Below are 26,451 nucleotides of genomic sequence, written 5' to 3'. Positions count from 1 at the left end.
TCTTAAAAAAAAAAAAAATATAAATATTTAAAATTTCTAAGTTGGATTTTGTTTGAGTCGAGTTTCATTCTTCTCTAAACACGATTTGAAGATCCGGCACAATTGTCCAAATCGCCTGACAATTCCATTGCAAGCTTGGTCAGCAAAATGAAACTTTATTTCCCCTCAAAGATTATACTGAAAAAATTGGAGAATAGAAACACACACACAAAAAAAAAATCTCAGTAGAAGGTTTATATACATCTTGTTCAAGGGCCACCCGACGTTCGTGCAAAGCCTGCTTCCTTCTCGCCAAGCTAGCTTGTAGAACTGCATTTCCTTTAGCCTGCAGTGGTCAAAGGAGTAATAACTTTATCAAACAAAATAACTAAGTCCAGTGCTGATAGAAAGAGTTCTAAGGACGGATAACAAATTATATCAAACATCTCGTAGATACTTGATAAATTCATCCGGCACAAGTCAGCTGCAGAGACTATGACGTAACACAATTATCTCTCTCTCTCTCTCTCTCTCTCTCTCTCTCTCTCTCTCTCTCTCTCTCTCTCTCTCTCTCTCTCTCTCTCTCTCTCTCTCTCTCATCATGATTGTATCTTCGTTCATGATGATTGTATCTTCATCATCATGATTGTATCTTCGTTCATATTAATAAGATACACGAAGATACACATCTTATCTATTAAAAGAGAAGTACCATTTTTATCTACCATAAAAAAGTCATATTAACCTTATTAGGTCCATTTATTTAATTATTTATATTAATCTATTCAATACACAAAGATATTAATAATAAATCAATTTGAACTGTAAATTTAAATTTAATTTTTAGTTATAACAAAATGTTGAGAAAAAATCTAACAAAATCTTTCTAAAAATTTGAAATATTTTATTTAAATTAATACCATTGATTAATTTCGTAATTAATAATATATACTATTATACATTAATTTAAATAAAATTTTATTATAAAACAAAAATAAAATAAAAGTGTATGCTATTTTTCAAATTTTATAATTATATTCTATATCTTATTTATTAAAAGAAATACCATAAAAATTCATACTAGGTCTATTTCATCAATTACATCTATTTGACTATTTAAGTTAATCTATTTAATATGTAACATTTCTAAAAAAATCTTATAAATTATATAGATATTAATAAATAAATTTTAACTGTAAATTTAAATTTTATTTTTACTTATAACAAAATATGTTGAAAAAAACTAACAAAATTTTAATAAAATTTTAAAATATTTTTAAATTAATGCAGCGATTGATTTCATAATTAATAATATAGTATTATTATAATGTATTTACTTATAAAATCCCACAATATAGTAAAATAAATAACATAGAAATATAAATTATGCTAAAAAAATATCAGCTTTATAGTATAACTAAATAAAAATTTAAAATGTATTGTATTCAGTCTGTAAAAATTAGAAAAAATGAAGGAGATTCTCAATTTTTTTATTTCATACTATGAATTTATTTTACCAAACTCAAAAATATATTAATATATAATAAAAATTAATAATAAAGTAAAATATATAAAACAAATCATTATACATTAATAATATCGAATAAGAAACATAACCAATAACATTATAGATTTACACAATATGTAACACTAAAATGTAAATATATTTTAAAGTTTTGCGATGGTATCTGTTATATATTTATAAAATGGAAATCTACCCGCACGGATGTGCGGGTGAAAAATCTAGTCTATATTATTAAAACTCAAGTACAAAATTGGAGTGTTTGGAGACTTGAATAGGACTATTAAAAAAATTTGGAGTGTTTGGAAACATGGATTGTAGTCTTTTAAAAAAAACCTAATTTTGTTTGGAAACAAGAATAGTAGTATTAAGAAAAAAAGTAATGGACTTATGTTATTAAGAAAAATTAAAAGTACATCATATTATAAGAAACTATCTATCTCGGCTAGTTTTAAAATATACAAATGGTTCAATCTAGTTGCCTAAAACTTTTATTTTCCAAACTAACCATAAAACAAAATTTAAACTTTATATACTTATTTCAAATCAAAATAATAATTCAAAGTTGATTTATATCAAAAAATTGATTAAAATATATATATATATATATATATTCAAAAATGGATTTTTACTAAACTATTTTTCAATAACCATTATACAAAAATGTTGTCAATATATATAAGAAAAATAAAACACATATTTTCAAGTATTTAAACTAATTTAAAAGTATCATTCTTGATGTTTTATATACGTTAAATCTAATTAATATATATATAAGTATATAAATCTATTTTTAGATAATTCGGGTACCCGAATACTTCGGTTCGGATCAGATTCGGTTCTCTAAATAACAAAATTTTGAATAACTCGAATATTTAATCAATTTATGTTCGGGTTTGGTACTATATTTTTGGATCGGTATCGGTTCTGTTCCTCGGATTCATTTTGCCAAACATTAATAATTACATGAAAAACAAATATCAACATATTTTTCAAAATATAAATCCGCGCAGGTGCGCGGATCAAAGTCTAGTTTCACTATTAAATTCATATTTAAAGGTTATTTTATTTATATTTCAGTACGTTATATCAAAACCCTGATTCTAATTTCTTAATGGACCCACGATCCATCAAATATCTTAAATTAAGAAAAAAAAATCACTAAAAGCATTTTAGTAGAAATTTTTCAATAAATATTTTAGTAAGGAAAACAAACGAAAATTTGAAAACGAAAAAAAAAAAGAAGAGATTTATGATTTTTTTTTTCAAAAACTGCTGAGATACTCTAAAAAGTATATGTGACTTCATTTGTGGATTAATAAATAATTTAATTTAATTATATAACTTAACTATTGATATTATAATGGTAAGAGCATTAGCATGGTTGAGGCTCTCCAAAAGATTTCTCATTTGTGTTATATTAATGTTTTAAGTTATAAATAATTTTTAATATATATTAAATAGTGTACTAGTAGAATAGTGACACTTAAAAGAGAGAATCTCTCACTTTTGATTTAAAGTTTCTTTATATACAATAGATTCTCATATTTCCTTATTCTCTCTCTTATTTTAATATTTTTATTATTATTTTGACTGAAAAACAATGATTAAATATTCCCACTGCGGATGCTATAAAAAAACTTGGAAAGTATCTAATGCAGTGAGGTTGTTCAGAAAATGTTTTCCAGCTTAGGTTTGGGTCATATGCTTTAGACCATTTCAAATGGTTAATAAAGTTGTGATATATTCCAATGATATTCAATTTTAGAGTAGAAAATAAAGTGACGAACAAACAAAAAATAATTTATTATATATATAGAATAAACTCATTTTTTATTCTATTGTAGAGTAAAAAATAGAGTACCATTGGAACATTTTTAATTTAAATTTTATTTTAGAATGGAAAATAGAGTGAGATTGGAGATGCACTTATGACCAACATAGAGTTTTTTTGTTTGTTACTCACTATAAAGCATTATAAATCTGTAGTAATAAAAACATTGGAGGTGATTGGTTGGACTGTAACTGTAAAAAATTTACTGTAGAATTTATGTTGTAAGTGTATTGACTGTAGCTGTATATTTACTAAAGTAAATTTATCTGCATAGATTTTTGTTGTAGTTATAATAACTGTAACTGTAAATTATTGGCTGTACTTTTGTAAAATAAAACATAATTGGATAAAATGTCTTTGTACCTCTAATAAACTTTTTTGTTATTAAAAATAACGATTTATTAAATTTATTCAAAATAAAATAAAAACCATCTAAAAATAAAAATAAAAGTCAAAGAAAACCATTGTTCTTCTATCTAAGTGATGAAAAAATGTACTTGAAATTTAATGTTCGAGACTTAATTAATGCTTTGAAAAAGAAAAGTTAGTATTCATAAAACAAGTGTTACGTTAGGATTTTCTTTTCTTAAGTTATCTTTTGATTTGTTTTCCTTTTTGTTTTAGTTGGTAATTTATGTTCTTAATTTTATCTAACTTTAAATTATTAGTTTATATGATTAAGGATAAGCATTGTATTGAATATAATATTATCTATATACGTACCATGTTTTTGAAAAAAAACGTCAATTTGAGTTTATTTTTTCTACTGTCCAAATAACAAGATTGTAGGGTTTTTGTCTATAATAAATAGAAAAATTAAAGTTTTATATTTTTGGTTTTATCTTGAAAAAATAAAACTACATTTTGATTGGTAAAAGTTTGTAAAGTTTGGCTGTAGATTTTAATTTTGAAAAATAAAACTGCAACATGATTAGTTATGATTAGTGATTTAAGAAAAATTAAAGCTAAAGTACTAAGTTAAAGCTCAACTAATCACTACCAGTGTCTTCAAGTCGGAGTTTAAATTTAATTTGACGAAATTATACGTGTAATCCTCTTTTGAATCATTATATGAGAACATGAATCATTTGTATTTTGGTTGAGATAAACATTCAAGAAAATCAGCATATTCTTTTTGAAGTAATTTGCTGAAACCCTATTCACTGCTAAACAAAATAATTTAATTTGAAAAGTGCAGAATTTTCGTGAATATATACGTGTCACTCTCTGATGAAAACTGATATAAATAATTCTAATAAAAAGCGATTGATCGGATTCGGATATAGTAAAGATAAGATAGGAAAGGTCATTTCGAGAGGAAATCTAAGGTCGGTCCACTTTTCGAGTTTGGTATCAACTGGGTCAGTATAATTGAGCCAGTACAATTGGAAATGGAACGTGACCCTCGTGCCGTTTATATCATTGGGTCAGTACAATTCTTTGTCTATATAACAAACAAAACAAAATATGTGTTAATACATACTCAAAAGGGAAAATGTATACAGATGAAAAGAAAAAAGACAAAAACTATGGCTCAATCTTTGTGTATTGCGTCCTCTGCTTCGTACTCATCGTGGAAGTTGCAAGATTCGCTAAACCTTATTACGGCAACCTTCACAACCTAATGGAGACAGAAGCACTAGTAGTAGAAGAAGGATTCGTGGACGTGATGAACTCAGGGAAACTCCCATGTCCCTTCAAGACATCTCGCTCTGCCTCTGCTAGGAGTCACGAGAAGCTCTCGGGACTAATAAGACGAGAGGATAGAGCTCGTCCTCCATCTTCGTACTGCGTGAAGTTTCAGAACTTTGCAACTATGGCGAAACTGGTCAAAGACAATGGTGACAAGTACGAGTCACGTCCTTTCTCCGTCGGTGGATACAACTGGTACGTACATATCTCTAAGCTGAGAAGCCAAGCCCATATATATATGTTAGCGTTGACTTATCTTCCACTTTTCATGTGTGATATTTTAATGCATTAAGCTGGATCTTATGAATATTATAATTTGTAAATGTTTAAATATATATTTCCTCTGTTTTATATTATATTAAATATCATTTTAAAATTATGAATTTGTATCATTATAAATATTGTGGTATATTTTCAATGCATTTATTTGATAATTTTTTCAATTTTATCTTTAATTTTTAAGTTTATTAATTAATAAAACTAAAAAAAAAAGTAGAGGTAAAACAAAAAAAATTAACAGTTTCATTAATGTGTGAAAAAACTTTTTGTATTGTGAAAAAGTAAACTACACTATTTATAAAACTTAAATAGAAGGATAATAAGTTAACTTCTTTTTTTTGCTTGAAACGTTTACCAGGACGTTACTAATCTACCCTAACGAAAACAAGCCAGTGGGCTCGGGTGGATTCGTTTCGATGTACGTGAGAATCGATAACTCAAGCCTGATAGCCAACCCACACGATGTGTATGCAGAGATCACATTCCTCACATATAAAAGCACTATAGACAGATACCATTTTCTTCAGGGTACTAATTAATTAGAAAGTGTGAAAGATTTGCTTAATCTTTTGGTGGTTGCTTCGGACTAACTAGTTTTGTTTGGTTTTGCAGAGACTGATGCACAGAGATTTCATTTGTTTAAACAACAGTATGGACAGCTAAACTTTCTTGAGATTGGTTACTACAGGGATCCAGGACATGGATTTATTTTCGACGGTGGACAAAGTGTGTTTGGTGTTGACATCCTCGTTGCTAACCCCTTTGAGAAGTGGGAAGTTTTCTCTTACGAAGAAAACATTCGTGACCCTCTTTTCAACTGGAAACTCACTAAGTTCTCTACATGTAATCTTGACTCTTACACTTCTGGTTCGTTTTCTTCTGGAGGAAGAGACTGGTGAGTGGTGATTCACTCTCTCTTGCACTTTATGTGTATCTCTAGAGACTAGATATGTGATTGGTGTGTACTGTGTAGGGTATTGAAAGTGTATCCAAATGGAGTTGGGCATGCAACGGGCAATTCGTTGTCACTCTTTTTGTTAAGTGCCTCAAATGAAAAGGGTTACGTGAAAGCCAAGTTGCGAGTTATTGACCAGATTCGGTCCAACCATTTGGAGAAACAAGGTTTGATATCTACTAGTGTAGACTACTTGAGCTCATTTGTAAGAAGAAAAAAATATGGTTCTAATCAGTTTTTGATTTGTTCACCGTAGTGGAGGGATGGCCTAACGCAACAGAAAATGGATGGGGGTTTGAGAAGTTTATATCTTTCGCAGATCTCAATGACTCAACCAAAGGTTTCCTTGCTGATGACGCCATCAAGTTTGAAGTCGAGATCTTGTCCTTCTCTAAAACCGACACTCTCTAAGTAGGGTTTAAAATGATCCTACAATCACTCTTTATGTGTTGATTTTCCTGTTTTTACCGGAGATAGTACGTTGGTGAAAAACCAGCAGACTAATCTCCGCCGCTATGTAATTCCACGGTGGCCTAGTGAATTAACATCACTCTGGTTTACTGTTTGTCTAATAATAATGGGTTCGAGCTTTACTATGTTAACCTTGAAGAGATGATAGGTGTAAACATGGTTTGATAACATACACAACCAAATTTATATACCACTTTGCTTTATTTTTAATACCATAATCAATTTCTCTTAGGGAAACGTAGTTAATGTGGGATCAAAATGTAGGCCCTGAAATTTTGTCTAGTCAATTTGGAACTGAGAAAATATCTACAATTAATAGTTCGGTACAACGAACAACTTATACTGGTTTGTGAAACGTATGCCTATACAGAAGAAAAAAAAAACGAAAACGCTACACCAACACTTTTTTTTTTTTGTCAATGTACTTTTATTTCATTTGGCTCAAAGGCCTTATAAAAAGTACAAGCGATTGGATCAAACGACACAGATATTACAAATATAATAAATACAATAATGGAAGTGGTGAGTAACACATGTCAGATGAGGAATTCCAAGGATAGCACGCAACCACACATTTTCCTTCTACAATGTGCTGGAAGGCACGAACGTCGAGATGACTTTTCCACCGTGACTCTAACAGCTCCACTCCCAAGTCTCTTCTCTTTCATGTCGCTGTTCAAATCGCTTATACTACGGTGTCTTTCAACTAAACCTCGGTTACTTGAATAGTCTTGCTTTAACTCACCGGAATTTTAACGCAAAGGCTGCATAAACCAAAATGGAAGACCGACCATTTGTTGGACCGTAGAACGCCAACTCTTCTTAATCGACTTCACAGATGGCTAAAGCAACTCATCAAACCTCATCAACTCCCAAACAGAGATGCTATCCTCAACACCTTAACCAGTTTACTAACAAGGAAGACGGATTCTCTTAGAGAGGGATGAAAGTGAACGGCAAATAAAAGAGACTACTCAAATCACCGACGGGATTTAATTAGAACCGAGTGAAAGACACTAAAAGCAATCTCATCAAGATAAAGAAATAAACTTGAAGAACTGCTCGATGAGATTGAAATAAAAACTCGCCAAGCGAAAAAGAGAATCGGCTAACCTGAAAATTTATTACCACAACAAAAGATCGATTTATAGATCGATTATGTACAAACGAAAACAAGAGATGGTGGTGACCGACGGCAAAGCCGCCGTCAACCACCGGACACGAATCTTGATCGGGAAGTTGTAGTTCTAGAGAGAGGTTAAACGCTACACCTACACACATACTAAAAAAATGGTTACATAGGAAATGGAGAAAAACAAATTATGGATCATCAGTCTTTGTGTAATGCTGCTTGTGGGACTCGTGAGATTGCAAAACCGTACAGCATCCTTAAGTAAAAACAATAAAGCTTTTAAATAATTAGTTTTCATTTAAAATAAAATATTTTAGAAATAATGTAAACTAAAATATTACTTATATTATTAGTTTATGGAATTTTTACTGTATAAAGAGGATCATGTGTGTTTCTAGTGACTTAAATATTTGTGGTTTTCACGAGTACGGACGAAATTTTATCGGTTTGCGTAGACAATGAGCCAAAGTTAGACAATGATTTAGTTCATTCCGACATACCATTTTGAGAAACAAGGTCAGTTTTTTTTTTCATGAACTTAACAGATAACTCTGTAAACCAAACTGGAAATCTACATCCATGTGAATAACGAAAGACGATTAGGTCTTGACACTACAAGCTAGACTATCCATATTTGAATTATGTGTTTGTGGTAAATGAATGACCTCTGAGCTGAGAAAGTTTTTTTCAAAGTCTTGATATCTTCTAAATAACTCGTAAGAACTGGTCATTCTTCTGGTTCTGAAACTATCGTCACCAATTGAGAACAATCGATTGCAAACGTGACATGAAACTGTCGCAAATTCTTCATACACTCAATTTCTCAAAGTAGCGCTTCCAACCTCCGCATGAAAAGAGGAAAGACTAGTCCTAACATTATTTCCCGCTCTCCATCAAACCGTCAAAACCTTCTAAAGTACTATACCAATTTTGTCTTGAAAAAAACTTTTCTCTTTCTAAGAACCATCTGTAAAACACCATCTCCCTGGAATTGACGGTAGATTTGTTACCTCTACATGGTGTGATGCCCTTTGTATGTTCAACTCATGTGCCTCGACTCAAAGTGTTGATTTTGTTTATGCTAATTTAAGTGTGTCCCTATGATCAATATCCAAATTACTGAAACTTTATTATTCTTTCTTTTCTTCTCTTTATTATTCCTTCCTTTACTGAAAACTCATGTGCCTCACCCCGACGAGCCTTCTTACAAAAAATGATTTAGTTTTGATTTTCTCATTATTATTATTTAGCTAATTCACCCTATTTTAATAATTTTACTAGACGCGCGGGTATGAATTTTCAGTTTTTAGTTATTTATTTTATTAAATAATGTATTTGTAATATTCGTTCATATTATATTCATTAAGTAAATATTTTTTTTTGCATCTTAAACTATCTATTTTTTTACGAATGTGTGATATCATATAAAAATATAAAAAAATGAGTATAGAGTTAATTAGATAATTTTAAAAACAGAATTTTTTCTTTCGTATGCGATATCATATAAATAATGATCCGCCCAGTTAACAAAAATCATGATTATTTTATGTGTAATTTTTTTTATTTTGACCGTTTCCTTAAAACTATATTAAATTTTACATATTTTAATTAGAATATTTTTAATATCTTTACCTTTTTATTTGAAATGCAACTCAATATTTTTTTAACAATTATAACAAAATATTAAAAAAATATTTTTAGAATTTGTTTGAAAAATATGAAAATTACATTTTAAATTAAAATTATCCTAAAATATGATAAATTTTGATGTAAACGAAAATTCAAATTATGTCAAAAATAATGATATTCATTGATAATAACAATTTTAATTGATTATTTTTTAAAAAATACATTTACAAAAATATTGTTTGAAAGAAAATTCATTTATCTTTCAAATATAAAATGAAAATATTATAATTAAATAATAAAAAATATAAATAAAAACCATAAATTTAGCAATGACAATTGAGTTATTATGCTAAAATTTTCTTTCTAACAATTTATCAAATGACAAATGAGTTATGAGCAAATAATACCATATAATTTTTAAAAACATAGCCATTCTTAAATATTTTTTGAATAAATAATTATTTTTAAATTTAATCAACTGAAAATAATATCCGTACAATTGTGTGAGTCAAATTCTAGTTTGATTGATGCATGTTATATATTAGTGTTGCATGTTTTAGGTAACATTTTAATGATGCACGTTTTTAAAAATCTCCATTATTAAAATTATGCACGCAATGATAACTCATGAGTTTTTTTGGTTGATTAAATGACATTATGTCCAAATTTATTTGAGGATATTTCATTAAGGTAACTGAAAAAGACAAACAATAAAATTGGAAGTTTAAATTCATTTAAGCATATTTCATTAATGTAACTGAAAAGACAAGTAATAAATTATGCAGTTTTATTCGTTTTAAGATATTTCATAAATGCAACTGAAAAAGATAAGAAAAAAAAAGAAGTTTAATTAATGAAGTAAGAGCATTTTCAAATGAGTACTTCTCTTTTAATAATATAGATGTGGTTTCAAAGAAATTTGTCCTTCAAAATAAAAAAAAAAAAAAAAAATTTACAACTTCCTAAATGTATATTTTTCAATTACATGTGCCAAACCCCCATCTCACATGACTTGACTACAATAATAATACTAATATTATAGCTTATAATAACAAAAAAAAAAACGTTTTGCAAACTTCCTGAAATGTATTTGCTTTTTCCAATTTCATGTGCCAAGCACCTCACTTCACATGACTTTTCCGCATTCTACGATCTCCGTCGCTGAAATCCATATTTGTACTATAAAACTTAATCTCTCACTTCTTCTTCGCCATCTCCATCTCACACCGATCTCTTTCCGTCTTGCATGCAGGCTCGCACAATGGTATCTCTAGCGCTCTCCTGTACCAGAAATCTCAAAAGTTATAATTTGACCTACCAACTCAACATTAATTTATCCTTTTTTTTGTTGTGGGTAAACAGACAAACCCTGAGATAGTGGACAAGGTGATTAAGATTGCAAGAGAGCAATTCGGAGTTCAAGATGACTTGGAAGTAACGGCTCAGTCCACTTTTGTTGACGATATCGGAGCTGATGATCTTGCCATTGTAAGTTATAACCTTTTCATGTTTAACGTTCGTTTGTTCAGTGAATTTCGATTGAAACCCTTGTGAAGAAGAGTTGCCACGTTTCCTTATTTACCTGTTTATTCTAAAGCAACAAATGGAAAAATAGAGAATACGATATTATCCAGAGACTCTGTGATTCTTTTATTTAGGTTACAAGTTTTCCTACATATTAACCCAGATTATGTGTTTATACTTTGTTATCGATATGTACTCATGACTCATGTGGTTGGGTTACAGAGGGAGTTTGTGTTGGCCTTAGAGGAAGCGTTTGGGATTGAAATAGAGGATAAGAAAGTAGAGTCCATTTCCACAGTTGGGCAAGCAGCTGAAGTCATTGAGGAGCTACTGAAGTAAAAAGCTTAAAAATGAAAAACTAAACCCAATTACCTTATTTGAGATTTTTATGTCGTTTTTAACAATAATATTATAAGGCTTTGTATTTGATTTTCTTTCGTCTAAACCTGTTTAATTCACCCCTCTGAACTTATGAAAGTTTTTTTTTTTTTTTTTTTTTTTGATAAAAAACTTATGAAAGTTATAGGGGAAAATAAATGGAAAGACCATCTACTTGGCTTATTTGCAATAAAAAATTTATATTTGCATTTTTCCTCTGAAAATTTTGTTAAACTTTCATGGTTACATTACGAAATATACAAGCCAGCGAAAACCAATGAAATCCCCGGAATATAAGTTCAAAAGAGGGAGACAAATGCTCGTAATATAAGAATCCGAATATTAAATAGTACGAAGGCTACTAAATTGGAAGCCAACAACACTAAAACTGGCACTGCTGAACCGACATAACTCACGGTCCATCCATAGAACCTTGTGACACCAAAATTAATCATAACCAAATGGCATGAGCACGCACAACCCTGAAAGGAATAATTCACGCCAAAACAAAATCAATAACAGTAGCGAAAAGCGCAAGAACATACCTACGTCAACACCTAAAACTACTACCAACTGAAGATTTCAGAACCAAACTAGCCACCACACCCAGGGGCCCCTTAGATAGTAGGGCGGAGAGTGAGACCGCCCTAGGACCCGAGGATCCAATTTTTTATATTTTTTAACAATTTTAGAAAAAAATTAATAAACAAAGAATATATATAAATATATTTAACAAAATTTGCTTTTATCTATTTTTAAAACTAAACTTATATTGCAATTTTTTCACAAAATAATAAAACCGATCAAATAATTTCATTATTTTTTAACAATTTTAAAAGAAAAATTGCCTAAAAGGATGTATTACTTTCTTTTCCCGAGGGGAAATAAAAGTTTTTGAGCCGCCCTGATCACACCCAAGGTAAACAGCACGAGATGTTAGAGATGGATTTACGTCTCTAGAACAGAGCCAATCAAGTAAACGAAATTCGGCCCAATTGACAAAGAAGTGATTAAAAGAGCTCGCCGACTTTAGAAAAAAAAAATGAAATAAAGCGGCTATAAAAAGAGAATACGTATCTCAAAAAGAGGATATTCACAATCACATAAAAGCCCTGTTCTAAAAATCGGCCGCCTATCCGCCTAGTCGTCTGGACGCTACGCGTCATTCTTACACCCCGATTTATGCCAAATCGGTAAAAAAAAATCGGATATCCGATTTTCTCCGCCTAGACCGCCTAGATGACCGCCTAGCCGCTTAGGCGGCCGCCTAACCGCCTAGACGGCCGCCTAATCTATTTTTCTTATTATTTTTTTTATTTTTAATAATATTTTTATTTATTTATTTGATCTAAAATTTTATAAATATCATTTATATTCATAATTTTGATGAAAATTACACTATATTAAGTTTATATATTCTATTTGTGTGTTTTATACAATTTTAAACATGAAAATGTATTAATGTTATACACAATTAAAGATTAACATGTTTTAAAACATAGTAAACAGTCTAAAAATTCCGTCCCGCATAATTTCCGATTAATCCCTGATTTTTTCTTTAGACGCTAGGTCCAACCCGACCGCCTGAGTAGCGCCTAGCGCGTTCCCGAACAGGGCATAAAAGTCAAAGAATTAGGATTTACTTGGCTTTATCATTCTTACCGAATTCCGAGCTCTAACGATTTGATCGTTTTTGTAATCGCTCTTTGATCTACCAATAAAACCGACACTCTCTAATTAGGGTGTAAGATGATCCCACTATCACTCTTTTGTTGGCTTTCCTTTTATTAAATCTTTTTTTTTTTTTGATAAATCCTTTTACAAAATCTTGTGATCTCAGCTATGTAATTGTTTGGTGGCCAAGTGAATCACTGTCACTCTAGTTCACTCTTTGTTTCTGCTCAATAAAAAAGCGTCAAGCCTTCCTTATATCAAACTTGATCAATCTGATTTCAAATATCACATTATCATAAACTAGACATGATTGAAAATGTAAAATGATTGAAGAAGCAACATTAGCCACCAAGAAGATGATAGGTAGGAACGAGATTTTGATGATCTTACATAGCAAAATTTATTTATATCTTGGTTTAATCTATTAGAATGATGCCATGATTAATCAGTTTCTCTTGGCGATGAACAGACCTCATTTCTGTTCACCACTTGAGCTCATGAGTAGCTTTGAGTTCCACCCACCTACTATATCCTCATAATCCTCTTTTGAGAAGTCACTGATGAACTCGTCCTTCTCCTTCTCCACTGCGTCCAGTTCCCCTTTCAGAACTTTCATGAACTGGAATCAAACAGAAGAATCAATGGCTTGCAGTTCTTTTATTTTCAAGAGAGCATAGAGTTTAATGTAGATATGAGTTTCTAACCTGATCAGTTCTATCCTCTGCGATTACCTCATCGAATCCAGCATCTTTCAGCATCTGTAGAAGAACCAAGTTTAGGTGAATTTTGGTGATATTTAACTAAAAGAGATGATGTAATTTTTCTCTCTATTTATACCTGACCGTATGTTTGTACATCATGAAGATCATAACCTCTTTGCTTGATGTAGTTTGCAAAACCACTTGTCCTGAAAAGCAAAACCAGCTATTACACGATGAAGCCACAAAGGGAAGACTAAAGAGAGGGAAGCTGTACTTGGATATTCAGAATGGTGTCCCTGCTGTAAATAACATCAAAGGTGTTATCAGAGTACTCTTTCTTGGTGCAGTCGGCTACTTCGAACTCCACAGAGCATTTGAGTCCTATCGAGTGTTCTAGTGCAAACGAGATGATGTTTACAGATAGATCAATGCCCACAACCTCCACGTCAAAGTTCTCAGCCATGTAGAAGTCCCCTCCACCAATTCCATATCCAACGTCTAGTACTTTTTGACCCGGTTTCAAATCCAGCATATCCACAAACTTCTTTGTCGTCTCTATTTCGAAGGTCACAACAAAAGAACATGATGTTATATAAGAAGGAAAGAGTATACAAAGTTATTGAACTGAATGAATTGTGTTAATCATCCAAAGTTAGTTAAAGGAGATTTAAACCAGAGTGGTTATCTCTTAACCATAATAAACCAACACTCTATATCATCTAATAAAGTTGATACAAAAGAGAATACCGAGTCCCCCTGTGCTAACAAACCCTTGTCCAAAGACACGCTCATAGCGTAAAATACTAATAGACTTTTATATGCCAGCCATCCTATTATCCGTTAAAAAAACTCTTTCGAACAGACTGTTTAAAGCCCACCCAACCAGGCTTCAACAGCCTCCTGACGTATCTGATGTATTAATGCATGGGATAAAGAGATGTATTACTCTGGACTTTAAAGCAAAACAGGCCCAAATATGTTCGAAGCATCTTTCTAACTTCAAAAGAGTTACAAAGATCCACGCAGGACTGGCTTATAAATGGGCCCTAGGAAAAAAAAAAGAAATTTTTATCCCTAAAATTTATATTCAGATAATTGTTTAAAATATTTTTAAAATTTAATCAGTAATATTTTGTATATTTTGTAATGAAAATAAAACTATATGCATATCAAATATTTTTGGGCCATTTTCAATTTTATTTATTATATTTATAATTTTTTAATATAAAAATATAGACATTTTAAAAAAATTGGATCTCTTGACTATTAATATACGGAGGGACACGGACTTGAGCCCGGGGCTGTCGCACCGCCTACTACCTCCTCAGCCGGCCCTGGATCCACGAAGTACCAGCAGCAGCATCACATGAACACATCCACTTGAGAATTCGTATTACTGTTATATTGATTAGAAATTTTGAATATTTTGATAAGTGATATAGGAATGTGTGTAGGGTATCTATGTAGGCGACATGTGACTGTTCCTCGACTTCAAAGCCGCATTTGTCTTTATTTGCTGGGTTATCAGAATTACTCTATTGTTTAGAGACAGATAAGATAGCTATATACAGGGGTTAGTAACTCGGAAGTAAGTTTTCACGTGCAACAAACAATCACTACAAAAAAACACGCCGAATTCCGACGGAGGTTCCGACGGACATCAATGTCGTCGGACATTTGTGACGGATTACCGACCAATTTCCGACCAAATCCAAAAAATTGAAGTCGTCGAAATTCCGTCGGACATTTCCGACGGAATTCCGACGAAACAAGGGTCGTCGAAATTTTCCGACGACTTTTCGACGACATTCCGATAAAAAATGTAACCGTTGTAGTCGTCGGAAGATCGTCGGTATATTCCGACGAATTTCCGACGACATTCCGATTAACAGTAAAGTCGTCGGAATTCCATCGGAATTTTCTGACGAATTTCCGACGAACCATGTGACCATTGCCGACAAATATATATGACCGTTGTATAGCCGTTTGAGATTGGACAATACCGACGGAATTCCGACGGACTGCTTTACATCCGTCGGAATTTCGTCGGAAAGTCGTCGGAGGGCCGTAAGCAATTTCCTATAAATACAACCCCTCCTCATTCAACTCATTCACACTTCATTCTCTCTTCATTCTCTTTAGTCATAACAATTCCGTGAAAATCATGTCTTCAGAAGTTTATTATCGTTCGTGGATGGATAAACCTCATTTGGATCCGAACACCAATTTGCTTACGGAAGAATACGTTCAAGGGATTGGAGAATTCATGAGGCATGTTCAACAGCAACCGGATGCAAAAAGTGGTATGTTAAGATGTCCATGCTCTTCTTGCAATAATAATAAGGTTATAAAAGAATTTGATGTTTGGACTCATTTGTATATGAAAGGGTTTTCACGTAATTATAAAGTTTGGTACCTTCATGGGGAAACTGGTTATGAATATGGTAGTACAAGCGAACCTCAGCCTGTTAGTGAACTTCAGCCTGATATTAGGTTAGAAGAATCTAGAACGGATATAGATTATGGTGTAGGTACTGAGCAGATGGTACATGATCATTATAGAGGGGAAGAACCAAATCCCGAATCTAGGAGATTTTTTGACATGTTGGATGCAGGAAAACAACCTTTGTATCAAAATTGTAGAGATGGTCATTCAGTCTTATCATCTGCAACTAGATTAATGGGTATTAAGACAAACTATAATTTGGTTGAAGAATGTATGGATGCGATTACTGATTTTGTCAAAGGTATTCTACCTGAGGATAACCTTGCACCGGGTTCATACTACGAGGTTCAGAAACTTGTTGCAGGTCTTCAACTACCGTATGAAGTGATAGATGTATGTATTGACAACTGCATGATCTACTGGAGAGCGGATGAGACACGAAATGTATGCAAATTTTGTGGGAAACCTCGTTATCAGGAGACGAGGGGAAGAGTTCCGATCCCATTCAAAAGAATGTGGTATTTGCCTTTGACGGAAAGATTGAAGAGGTTGTATCAGTGTGAGCGCACAGCAAAAGCAATGAGATGGCATGCATAGCATTCCACAAATGGTGAGATTAGACATCCTTCAGATGCGAAGGCTTGGAAATATTTCCAGTCAACATATCCAGAATTTGCGGAAGAGAGAAGAAATGTTTATCTTGGATTATCTACTGATGGTTTCAGCCCATTTAGAAAGCATGGAAGACAGTATTCTCTATGGCCAGTTATTGTGACACCGTACAACTTACGGCCGAGCTTGTGCATGCGACGAGAGTTTTTGTTTCTCTCAATTCTCGTCCCCGGGCCAGATCATCCTAAAAGATCACTAGATGTGTTTCTTCAACCACTAATATATGAGTTGCAACAACTATGGGCGCATGGTTTTGAGACATACGATATTTCGTGCAAAGAAAACTTTCAGATGCGGGCAGTACTTATGTGGACAATAAGTGACTTTTCAGCATATGGTATGTTATCTGGATGGACAACACATGGGAAGCTATCATGTCCATATTGTCAAGATGACACAGATGCTTTTCAACTAAAGAACGAAAGGAAAACGTGTTGGTTTGACTGTCACAGACGATTTCTACCACCTGATCATCCATACCGCAGGAGACTTCGTTTACGAAGAACAAGCAGGTGTTTGATGGTCCACCTGAGGAAGTTAGTGGGAAAGATTTGTTGAAGCAGTTTAGGTATTTTGATGCAGAAAGGACGCCAGATGTAGGTGGACATGAAAACATTCGAGTCAATGCGGTTGGAGAGCTACATGTCTGGCACAAAAAGAATATTTTCTGGGATCTGCCATATTGGGAGAGTCATCTATTGCGGCATAATTTAGATGTCATGCATATCGAGAAGAACTTCTTCGATAATCTGATGAACACAGTCCTTAACATCCAAGGTAAAACGAAGGATAATTTGAAGTCAAAGTTGGATTTAGTCGATATTTGTGATCGTTCTGAACTTCACGTTGATGAGAACGGTACGACTCCTTTTCCCATTTATCGGCTGGATGGTGCTAGAAAAGAAGAGTTCTTTGATTGGATTACAGATAAAGTGAAATTTCCTGACGGATATGCATCAAATTTGGGGAACTGCGTTGATAGAAGCGAAGGAAAGTTTACTGGCTTGAAGAGTCATGATTGCCACGTAATTATGCAGCGCCTCCTTCCGTTTGCTTTTTCAGCATTATTGCCACGTAATGTTCATGAAGCAATTGCAGGTATATTGTATTTTTACAATTTAATTTATTATTATATTTAACAATTATGCTTATAAAAACTTAATACTTACGAAAATTATGTCTTTTATCTATGTAGGGATTAGTGTTTTCTTCCGCGACTTATGCAGCAGAGTAGTGACTGAAGAGGGTATTAATAATTTGAAGACAAACGCACCAGTCAGCATGTGCAACCTTGAGAAGATATTTCCTCCATCATTCTTTGATGTAATGGAACATCTTGTTATTCATCTCGCAAGAGAATTGGAACTTGGTGGTCCTGTGTAGTACAGATGCATGTATATTTTTGAGCGTTATATGCATCATCTGAAGAAGATGGTCAAAAATCAAAGCAGGGTGGAAGGATCTATAGTGCCACAGGTGATCAATGAAGAAACTGCAATCTTTGCTGAAAATTATTTTCCACCAGAAGTGCATACAAAACACCGATGACCTGCTCGGCATGATGCTAGAGGGGAGAGAGCAACATATCATATTATTGTCCCAAGCATGTTCAAGGAAATAGGACGACTTAGTGGAAAATTCACGAAGCGGAGACTTACGGACACTGAGCACGCTCATTTGCAAACATATTTGCTCCAACTGTGAAGATGTTCTACAATATGAGAGGTAAAAATATTTATTCATTTATTATTAGATTAATATTCAATAAATTTATTTCATATTGATAATATTTTTGTATATAGTGTATATATGACGGAGTTGCGTATGACTCACAGGCATGCAACAGAAGACTAGCTTCGACAACTTAGAGATAACGGATTTGCTGCGTGGCTTCGTAGTTATGTGAGTCATATATCATATTACCCTATGCAAATGATTAGTTTAAATTTAATATATATAAACTAATTAACTTTTCAATCATATATGTTTTTAATTTATAGGTGAATGATGGTTTGGCCAGAGGTCTTGTGTTCGATGATTGGATACGCGAATTTGTGCAGGGACCAAACTATGTGGTCAAATCATATCCTAAATTTTGTACGCGAGGATATGCATTCACAAGGAAAGGTCATTCTAAGACAACATATGATGCTGGTGTTTCATCTTCTTCTGGTGACGATGTCTACTACGGCAACATAAAAGAAATATTGGAAATCCAATTTCCTGGAATGGTTGGATTGCGTTGTGTAGTATTCTATTGTGATTGGTATGACACCACCCCAGATAGAGGAGTGAAGATTGATGCGTTTGGTGTTACATCAGTTCATTCGTGGCGGAAACTTCAATATTATGATCCCTTCATTCTTGGTTCGCAAGCTGATCAGGTATGTCAATCTATTCATAATTTTTGACCAATATAATTAATTAATGTTATATATTTTACTAATACTTGTATAATTGATATGTATAGGTGTGCTACATCAGTTACCCTCGGGTGACGTACAGAAACGATCCATGGGTTACTGTAACGCAAATCAACCCAAGAGGACGAGTGGATGGAACTTTTGATGATGATGAACCATTGCAACCAGAGTCTACCAGCAACGCCCAGGCAGTTGACGATTTGGAAAATGTTCAACTCGTTGAGAATTTGACTATGTTTGGACATGATGCTGTCGTACATTCAGAGCCAGAAGCCGAGGTTGGGGAGTTTGATGAAGATTCAGAAGATTCTGATTAGTTTTTTTTTTTTTTTATTGGTCCGTCGGAAATCCCTCGCAATATACCGACGACATAGCGACGACATTGGGTTTCATTGAAATTTGGTAAGGTCATCGGTAATTCGTCGAAATATACCGACGACATTCCGACGAACTGGACAAGTTCGTCAGAATGTCGTCGGTATATTCCGACGAATTACCGACGACATGTGTTTCTAAACAATTTCAATCATAAAAATCTATAAATTTAGATGCCAAAACTATGAAAATAACACATAATAAGTGTTTAGTATAGTATTAGATCGCAACCGTTCAAATATAACAACTCATTAAAATATTTATGTATGCATATCATTGTTTTCATAACAACTCATCTTAACATTATATACTTATACAATCATATTCATATATAAGCTTACACTACAAAAAAAGTTGATGTGTAAAATCTTGTTATAAAACATTTTTATTGTTATAATCTTTATGCAAATACTATATATATTATCAAAGATTTGGATTTTGCATTTAGAAACTTGAAATCAACATCCTAAACACTATGTCGTCGGAATTCCGTCGGAATATACTGACGGACACATTTCGTCGGAAATTAAATTTGCCCTGGAGAACCAAACCCCTTGAAAATTTTCGCAAATCGGCATTTGATATATTTTAATTATACCGACGGAATACCGACGAACCCGTGTCTGTCGGAATCTTCAGATATAATAACCCTCCTTCTTCCTTCTTCATTATCTCCGCCTCTCCCTCAAAATGAACTCTCTCCGGCGATTTCTCCATCTCTCCGGCGATTCCGGCCCTTCTCCACCTCTCTTCACCGGCGAATCCTCTTCTCACCCTCATATCTCTTCCCCAAGCCCCAAATCATGTAAGAATCATCCCAAACCTTCTTTTATATCAATTGTTTATGGTTTTGGAAGTTAGATCTCGGATTTTAGGTTGTTTGATTGAAAATTTTAGGATTGAATGGATAGTTTAGGATATATAAGTTAGGATTGTTGTTTGGATTGTTGTTTTAGTTTTTTTTTTGAACATTTTTTGATTTTTAAAAACGTTTTTTGATTTTTAAAAACATTTTTTGATTTTTTAAAACGTTTTTTTTTATTTTTAAAAACGTTTTTCAAGTTTCCAGTAATGAAATATATATAATAAAACATTTTTAAAATTTTTTAAAAATATTTAACAACATTTTTCTATATTTATAAATTTTTTTATAATTTTGTATACATATATATATATATATATATATATATATATAAATCATGTATAATAAAAAATTTAAATTTTTTTATAATTTTTTATAAATTTCCACTAATAAACTATGTATAATAAAACGTTTTTAAAAAAAAATTATAAATATTTAACAACATTTTTCTTCATTTATAAATTTTTTATAATTGTGTATACATATATATATATATATATATATATATATATCAATCATGTATAATAAAAAAATTTAAATTTTTTTATTATTTTTTATAAGTTTCTAGTAATAAACTATGTATAATAAAAGGTTTAATAGTTTTTTTAAAACGTTTATAAAACCTTTTGTAAATATATAAATGAAAACTTTAAAAATAGAAATGATTTGAAAATATGTTTGATGTATTAATTTTTTTTTTAGGTCTGAGGATGAACCCCGCCCCGCAGCCCGTTTTCGACGTAGTTCGGTGAGCAGTTCTTATGCATCGGGATCGTCTCATGACTCGGTTCCCGCATATATTCCCGCTCCAGCTCCCGCTGCCCCTCACGCCGGTTCATCTATTGGTTCAACAACCAGGTCGAGAGCATCTCCCGGTTCTCCAACCCAACCCACGACGAGGCCATAGCACTTGGTTAGTATTTTTTTTATTTGTACCGTTATGTTTTTTTCCTTTAATTAACTTGCTAACTTGTATTTTTTTTTTAAAGGTTCACCAAGTCGAAAAATGACATTAGCCGGAGCATCAACCAGATGATGTACTCCATGCTCCGTTTTGGATATCCAAAGTGGAGTGTGATCCCTTCCGACGAACGAGAGTTGTGGTTTCGTCAGTTTGCGGTATAGTAACTCTTTATTTTTTTAAAGTTTTTACATTTTTTTTTTTAATCTATTTACTTATTAAATTGTGTTTGTTTTGTAGCAGGAGTTCAACTGGCACTCCGATCTTACGGAAACAGTCCATAAGAAATTCAACGAAAAGGCCATGGACTCTTATACAAAGCAGATAAACGCGTGGAAGACAGTTTGGCAGAAGAACAAGAGGCCACGGTTCATCAACGGGACGGTGTGGGAGCAGTTGATAGCTCATTGGGAGAAGGAAGAAAATGCAGAGACGTCTTCTAGGAACTCCAAGAACCGGAAGAGCGATCGTGGCGGGAAAGGTATGTATGTGCACAACCTCGGCGCTTGCTCTATGTCTACTAAGGAGGATGAACTTGTAAGTTTTTTATTATTATTTGTCTTTATATTTTTTAAATAAATATTTTATATATTCTTTGGCTAATAATGGCAGTTTTTTTAGATCGAAGCAAATGACGGTAATCTCGTTGATCGTCTCCAACTCATTAAGATGGCTCACACTAACAAGACGACCGGTCAAATTCAGGACCCCGTGATCAAATGTGTCGTTGATTTGGTGGAAGCTGAAATAATATCTCAATCTCAGCCTCTCTCTGATGACGGCGACTCTACGGGAGCTTCAACCAACTTTTCTCTATTGCAAATAAATGAGATGGTTGAAAAGGTAATTTTTTTTATTAATATATTTTTTTTTATAATGTCGATTACTAACTTGTCTCTATTTACTTACTTTAAATATTTTTGTTGGCGGTTCCTAAAAGGAAAGGAGGCCGTTTAGTTGGGTTGGCCCGCCGTGCTTCTTCGTATCCGGCATCTTCTTCGCAAGCTCCGTATGCCGATCTCATGATTCTCGAGGAGCTACATGACAAAGATGAACGGATTGGGGCATTGGAGGAGCAGAACACCACTATCCTTTCGGAGAATGCCACTATCCGTTCGGAGAATGCCACTATCCTTGCTGAGTTGGCATCCCAGAAGAAGTTCAACACCGAGATAATGCAGAAGCTAGATCGCTTGATGTCTTCGAGTTCATCTTAGTTTTTTTCGGCTTTTTAAAACTTTCGGAATGTTTTTTTTTCCTATTTCGGTTTGTATGAATTTTAAACTTTCTGAATGTTTTTTTTCTATTTCGGTTTGTATGAATTTAAATTATATTATATTATTAGTTTTAAATTTCTGATTTTTTTTAATTTATTAATATAAAAAAATATATAAAAATGCAAAATTAATTCGTTTTTAAAATTTATATAATTCGGTATATTCCGACGGACAATGGTCGTCGGAATATACCGACGGACAAATATCCGTCGGAATGTGCCGACGAACCAATTTTCGTCGAAATATACCGACGAACAAATATCCGTCGGTCCGTCGGAATATACCGACGCCCAAAGTTCGTCGGAATACACCGAGGAATCCACTACGTCGGAATTGTCCAAGGAACGTTCTCCGTCGGTACCTAGTTTTTCCGATGAACTTTGGTCTCATGTGTCCGCATCGTAATATCGTCGGAAGTTCGTCAGAATGACGTTTCTCGGTATTCGTCAGAAAGTCATCGGAAGTTCTGACGAAATTCCGACGAATTTTTTTTTCTCGATAAAACGATACCGACGGACAGGTTCGTCGGAAATTCGTCGGAATCGGTCTATTCCGACGAATTTCCGACGATTTCGGCCATTAGAATCCCCCTGTTTTTTTGTAGTGAATACTATATTCTTAAGCGCGACAAAAAGAATGACAGTCGCTCATATAGACAAAATCTAGATATTGTGGTGATATTTATACGGTATATTTAGTGCATGTTTACATAGCAGATAATTTCTATGCACACATAAAGGTTTTAATCCTTTTATTATTTTTTTTTCTCCAAAAAAGATACCTATCTTACTAAAAAAAACCCAAATATGTTTGACTACAGTTCCAGGTCCAAACTCCAAACTTCATTTGAAAATCTTGTGTTGAAAAGCTTATATCCCTTGCAGGATCGGTCCTGAAAATTTGGGTACCTTAGACCATTTAGTAAAGATTTTAAAAATTTGAGGGTTTAAAATTTTTTAAAAATAATTAAAAACCTATTTAAATATAAATATTTCATTAGGCTTTGACCAGAACAGGCCTATATCCCGTGAAAAGAGGCCGTGGTTTCTAATTGATCTCAGTATCGTATCTATTAACATATCTAATCTTCTCGTACGAAAATAAAACCAAATTCTCGAAAGTAACCAAAAAACAAAACTACTAGTTTTTGAGAAAATTAAAATAGTTTACTAAAAGCCAGAAAAAGAGAGAGAGAAAGACAAATGACAAAATGCTCTCAAAGCGTTGTCTGGCCGACGGCCGACCCAACATCGCATTGTGGCAGGCACACACTAAAATCTGCAACTATGATTAATCGAAATGACATTAATACCCTTTTGCACTACCACGTCATCCTCTTACACTTTGCTTTTTTGAAAATATACTGTATTAAATGATTTTAAAATCTCAAATTAAAAACAGAAATCTTTTCCGTGCCGAGATTAACTTATTTATGACAACCTCGGTCCTTTCAATCTCTCATGTAAACAGGTGTTTTCCTCCGGCTAATTTTTTTTTTAAATCTAACTTATATTTAAAAATAAATTTTATTAAATATTATAGAGTTTACTATTTTATTACTAATATTTAATATATATTTAATCAATTTGTATAAAACTAATAAAAATGATATAAAATTGTATAATTATCAAAAATTTAGCCTAAATAATATTTATAAAATTTGTAGGTATATAAAAAACTAATGATCTTAAGATTAGATATTTAAATTTTTCAAAATTTTTGAATGCTTTAGTAATACAAATTGTATAATTATACAAAAATAATAATATTTCGAAATTTGAAATATTATATATGAATATATTTATTTTATAGATGAGCTATTACCATATTTCAAAAAAAAATTACCAAAAAAAATATATCAATATTAAATGTAATATATTAACTATTACCATATTTTAATAAGTTTGCCAAAAATATAAATCAACATTAAATGAAATTATCCATGTCATATTTTTCCAGAAACCATGTCATCAATTTCAATAGCCATGTCATATTTGTTTCATGAAATTGATTGTAGAAATAACATGTGGCAAAATCACTTCACGAATATAGTCTAGGGAATAGTAATATCCCTGTTCGGGAACGTGCTAGACGCTAGTCGGACGGTTGGGTTGGACCTACCGCCTAAAGAGAAAATCAGAGATTAATCGAAAATTATGCGGGGCGGAATTTTTAGGTTGTTTACTATGTTATAAAACATATTAATTTTTAATTGTGTATAACATTAATACATTTTCATGTTTAAGATTATATAAAACACACAAATAGAATATATAAACTTAATATAGTGTAATTTTCAGCAAACTTTTGAATATAAATGATATTTATAAAATTTTAGATCAAATAAATGAATAAAAATATTATTAAAAAAAATAGATTAGGCGGTCTAGGTGGAGAAAATCGGATATCCGATTTTTTTAACCGATTTGGCATAAATCTGGACGGAAGAGTGATGCGTAGCGCTCGGACAAAAGAGTGATGCGTAGCGTCCGGACGGCTAAGCGGTCGATTTTTAGAACAGAGGTAATATTATTACATTCCCCTTCACTTGTTGAAATATAAATCTCAGCTGTTTAATTTAAGGCAATTTGCAACTAATATCTATCTATTACTGTATTTGGTATGTACAAAAGGTGAATACAATGTGAGATATAGACCAGAGAATCAACACAGATTTGGAAGCTTCTGAAAACGTTTCCGTTGAGTTGTAATAAAACTGAAGTGACACGGCATAGTCTTCTTCTCTTTTGTCTTTATTATCTCTTTTTCTCAACCATTTCGTTTGCTTTTTAACCAAAAAGAAATGTAAAAACAAAGGGTTTAGTATAAGGTTTAAAACATTTAATAGAACGATATTACTAATTGGAGATCTTTAGGAACTGTAGCGGTAGCTAGAGCCGTCTCATGCAGAGTAGATTATAGATGTTTGATTTTTACGTGAGGCGTGCCATGAATCGAGGGCCTCTTTCTTCTCTTTTAATTATTACGCCTTCTCGCATTTACCATAATTTTAAAAAGACATTTACCAATTAGTAATAAATTTTAGTTAGGTACTTTCAAAAGAATCGTCCATCCACATCTAAGTGGTACTTAATAATTCTGAGAAGAAACAAAAAAGGAAATGAACAATACCAAAACGAATCTTGTAAGATTCCACAAACGCAGTGAAGAGGAATCTTGACCAAGAACGTACGCATGCACCAAGTGCATATACGTCCACACCAAATATCTTCAAGTGCTCCAACAATCTTTCTGCATTTAATCGAGTGTTACGTTGAACTCGAACTTCTCTGTTTTCACATGCTTATAGTGTCTTTGACGCCTTATAAACTAAAAGTATAATAAAATTTATAATATTTCATAAATTTAGATTCGGGTGAATCCAAATTCCCAAGAGAAGCAGTCCCTTTCTCCAACGCTTTGTATAAACCGGATTTACTATTTTCGTTCTGGTTGATCACATTTTGAAAGCATAGCAAACGAAAATAGATATGTCAAGTAAATGTAAACTTAATTAATTTATAAAACGGGTTAGATACTATTTTGGCTTTTAGATATTTTTGTAAAAAGAAAATAGATGTCATATAGCTTTTATTTTCATTTTGAGTTAGATACTTTTTTAGCTTTTACACAGCAATCTAGTTTGGCATTCACATAGAGATTAA

At 32.5% G+C, this 26,451-nt stretch overlaps 3 protein-coding genes and 1 long non-coding RNA gene across 4 annotated transcripts; 2 read left to right on the top strand and 2 right to left on the bottom strand.

The window, feature by feature from the left end:
- Positions 1–4,740: 4,740 nt before the first annotated feature.
- LOC106406191 (probable inactive serine/threonine-protein kinase fnkC) lies at positions 4,741–6,857 on the top strand. Its single transcript, XM_013846811.3, has 5 exons — positions 4,741–5,222; positions 5,665–5,834; positions 5,919–6,201; positions 6,280–6,428; positions 6,518–6,857. Exons 1-5 carry the CDS (start codon positions 4,831–4,833, stop codon positions 6,670–6,672), a joined length of 1,149 nt encoding a protein of 382 aa, XP_013702265.1. The 5' UTR covers positions 4,741–4,830; the 3' UTR covers positions 6,673–6,857.
- A 278-nt stretch (positions 6,858–7,135) lies between these two features.
- LOC111206695 lies at positions 7,136–9,179 on the bottom strand. The gene is made up of 2 exons (XR_002658946.2): positions 7,846–9,179; positions 7,136–7,643 (listed from the first exon to the last, which is right to left on the bottom strand). It is a non-coding gene; the product is annotated as an uncharacterized LOC111206695 (long non-coding RNA).
- A 1,316-nt stretch (positions 9,180–10,495) lies between these two features.
- Positions 10,496–12,704, top strand: LOC106405458 (acyl carrier protein). Its single transcript, XM_013845997.3, has 3 exons — positions 10,496–10,757; positions 10,856–10,981; positions 11,240–12,704. The coding sequence occupies exons 1-3, from the start codon at positions 10,740–10,742 to the stop codon at positions 11,354–11,356; spliced, it is 261 nt and encodes an 86-aa protein (XP_013701451.1). The 5' UTR covers positions 10,496–10,739; the 3' UTR covers positions 11,357–12,704.
- Positions 12,705–13,541: 837 nt separating this feature from the next.
- Positions 13,542–14,302, bottom strand: LOC106405459 (phosphoethanolamine N-methyltransferase 3-like). The gene is made up of 4 exons (XM_022704474.1): positions 14,045–14,302; positions 13,907–13,993; positions 13,774–13,827; positions 13,542–13,688 (listed from the first exon to the last, which is right to left on the bottom strand). The coding sequence occupies exons 1-4, from the start codon at positions 14,300–14,302 to the stop codon at positions 13,542–13,544; spliced, it is 546 nt and encodes a 181-aa protein (XP_022560195.1).
- Between the last annotated feature and the right edge of the window lie 12,149 nt (positions 14,303–26,451).

Source organism: Brassica napus, chromosome C6 (genome assembly GCF_020379485.1).
Source record: "Brassica napus cultivar Da-Ae chromosome C6, Da-Ae, whole genome shotgun sequence".
Taxonomy (NCBI): Eukaryota; Viridiplantae; Streptophyta; class Magnoliopsida; order Brassicales; family Brassicaceae; genus Brassica; species Brassica napus.
Note: the sequence above shows the minus strand (reverse complement) of the source record. Positions and strands in the feature narration are given on the sequence as shown.

Bases quoted from the DNA above. Each gene is read 5' to 3' on its own strand.
- LOC106406191 (XM_013846811.3), top strand. From the start codon at position 4,831: ATGTATACAGATGAAAAGAAAAAAGACAAAAACTATGGCTCAATCTTT. The intron at 6,202-6,279 runs GTGAGTGGTGAT...TGTACTGTGTAG, and splicing joins TCTTCTGGAGGAAGAGACTG to GGTATTGAAAGTGTATCCAA. The intron at 6,429-6,517 runs GTTTGATATCTA...TGTTCACCGTAG, and splicing joins CAACCATTTGGAGAAACAAG to TGGAGGGATGGCCTAACGCA.
- LOC106405459 (XM_022704474.1), bottom strand. From the start codon at position 14,302: ATGCTGGATTTGAAACCGGGTCAAAAAGTACTAGACGTTGGATATGGA. The intron at 13,994-14,044 runs GTACAGCTTCCC...ATCGTGTAATAG, and splicing joins ACACCATTCTGAATATCCAA to CTGGTTTTGCTTTTCAGGAC. The intron at 13,828-13,906 runs GTATAAATAGAG...GTTCTTCTACAG, and splicing joins ATGTACAAACATACGGTCAG to ATGCTGAAAGATGCTGGATT.
- LOC106405458 (XM_013845997.3), top strand. The intron at 10,982-11,239 runs GTAAGTTATAAC...GTTGGGTTACAG, and splicing joins GAGCTGATGATCTTGCCATT to AGGGAGTTTGTGTTGGCCTT.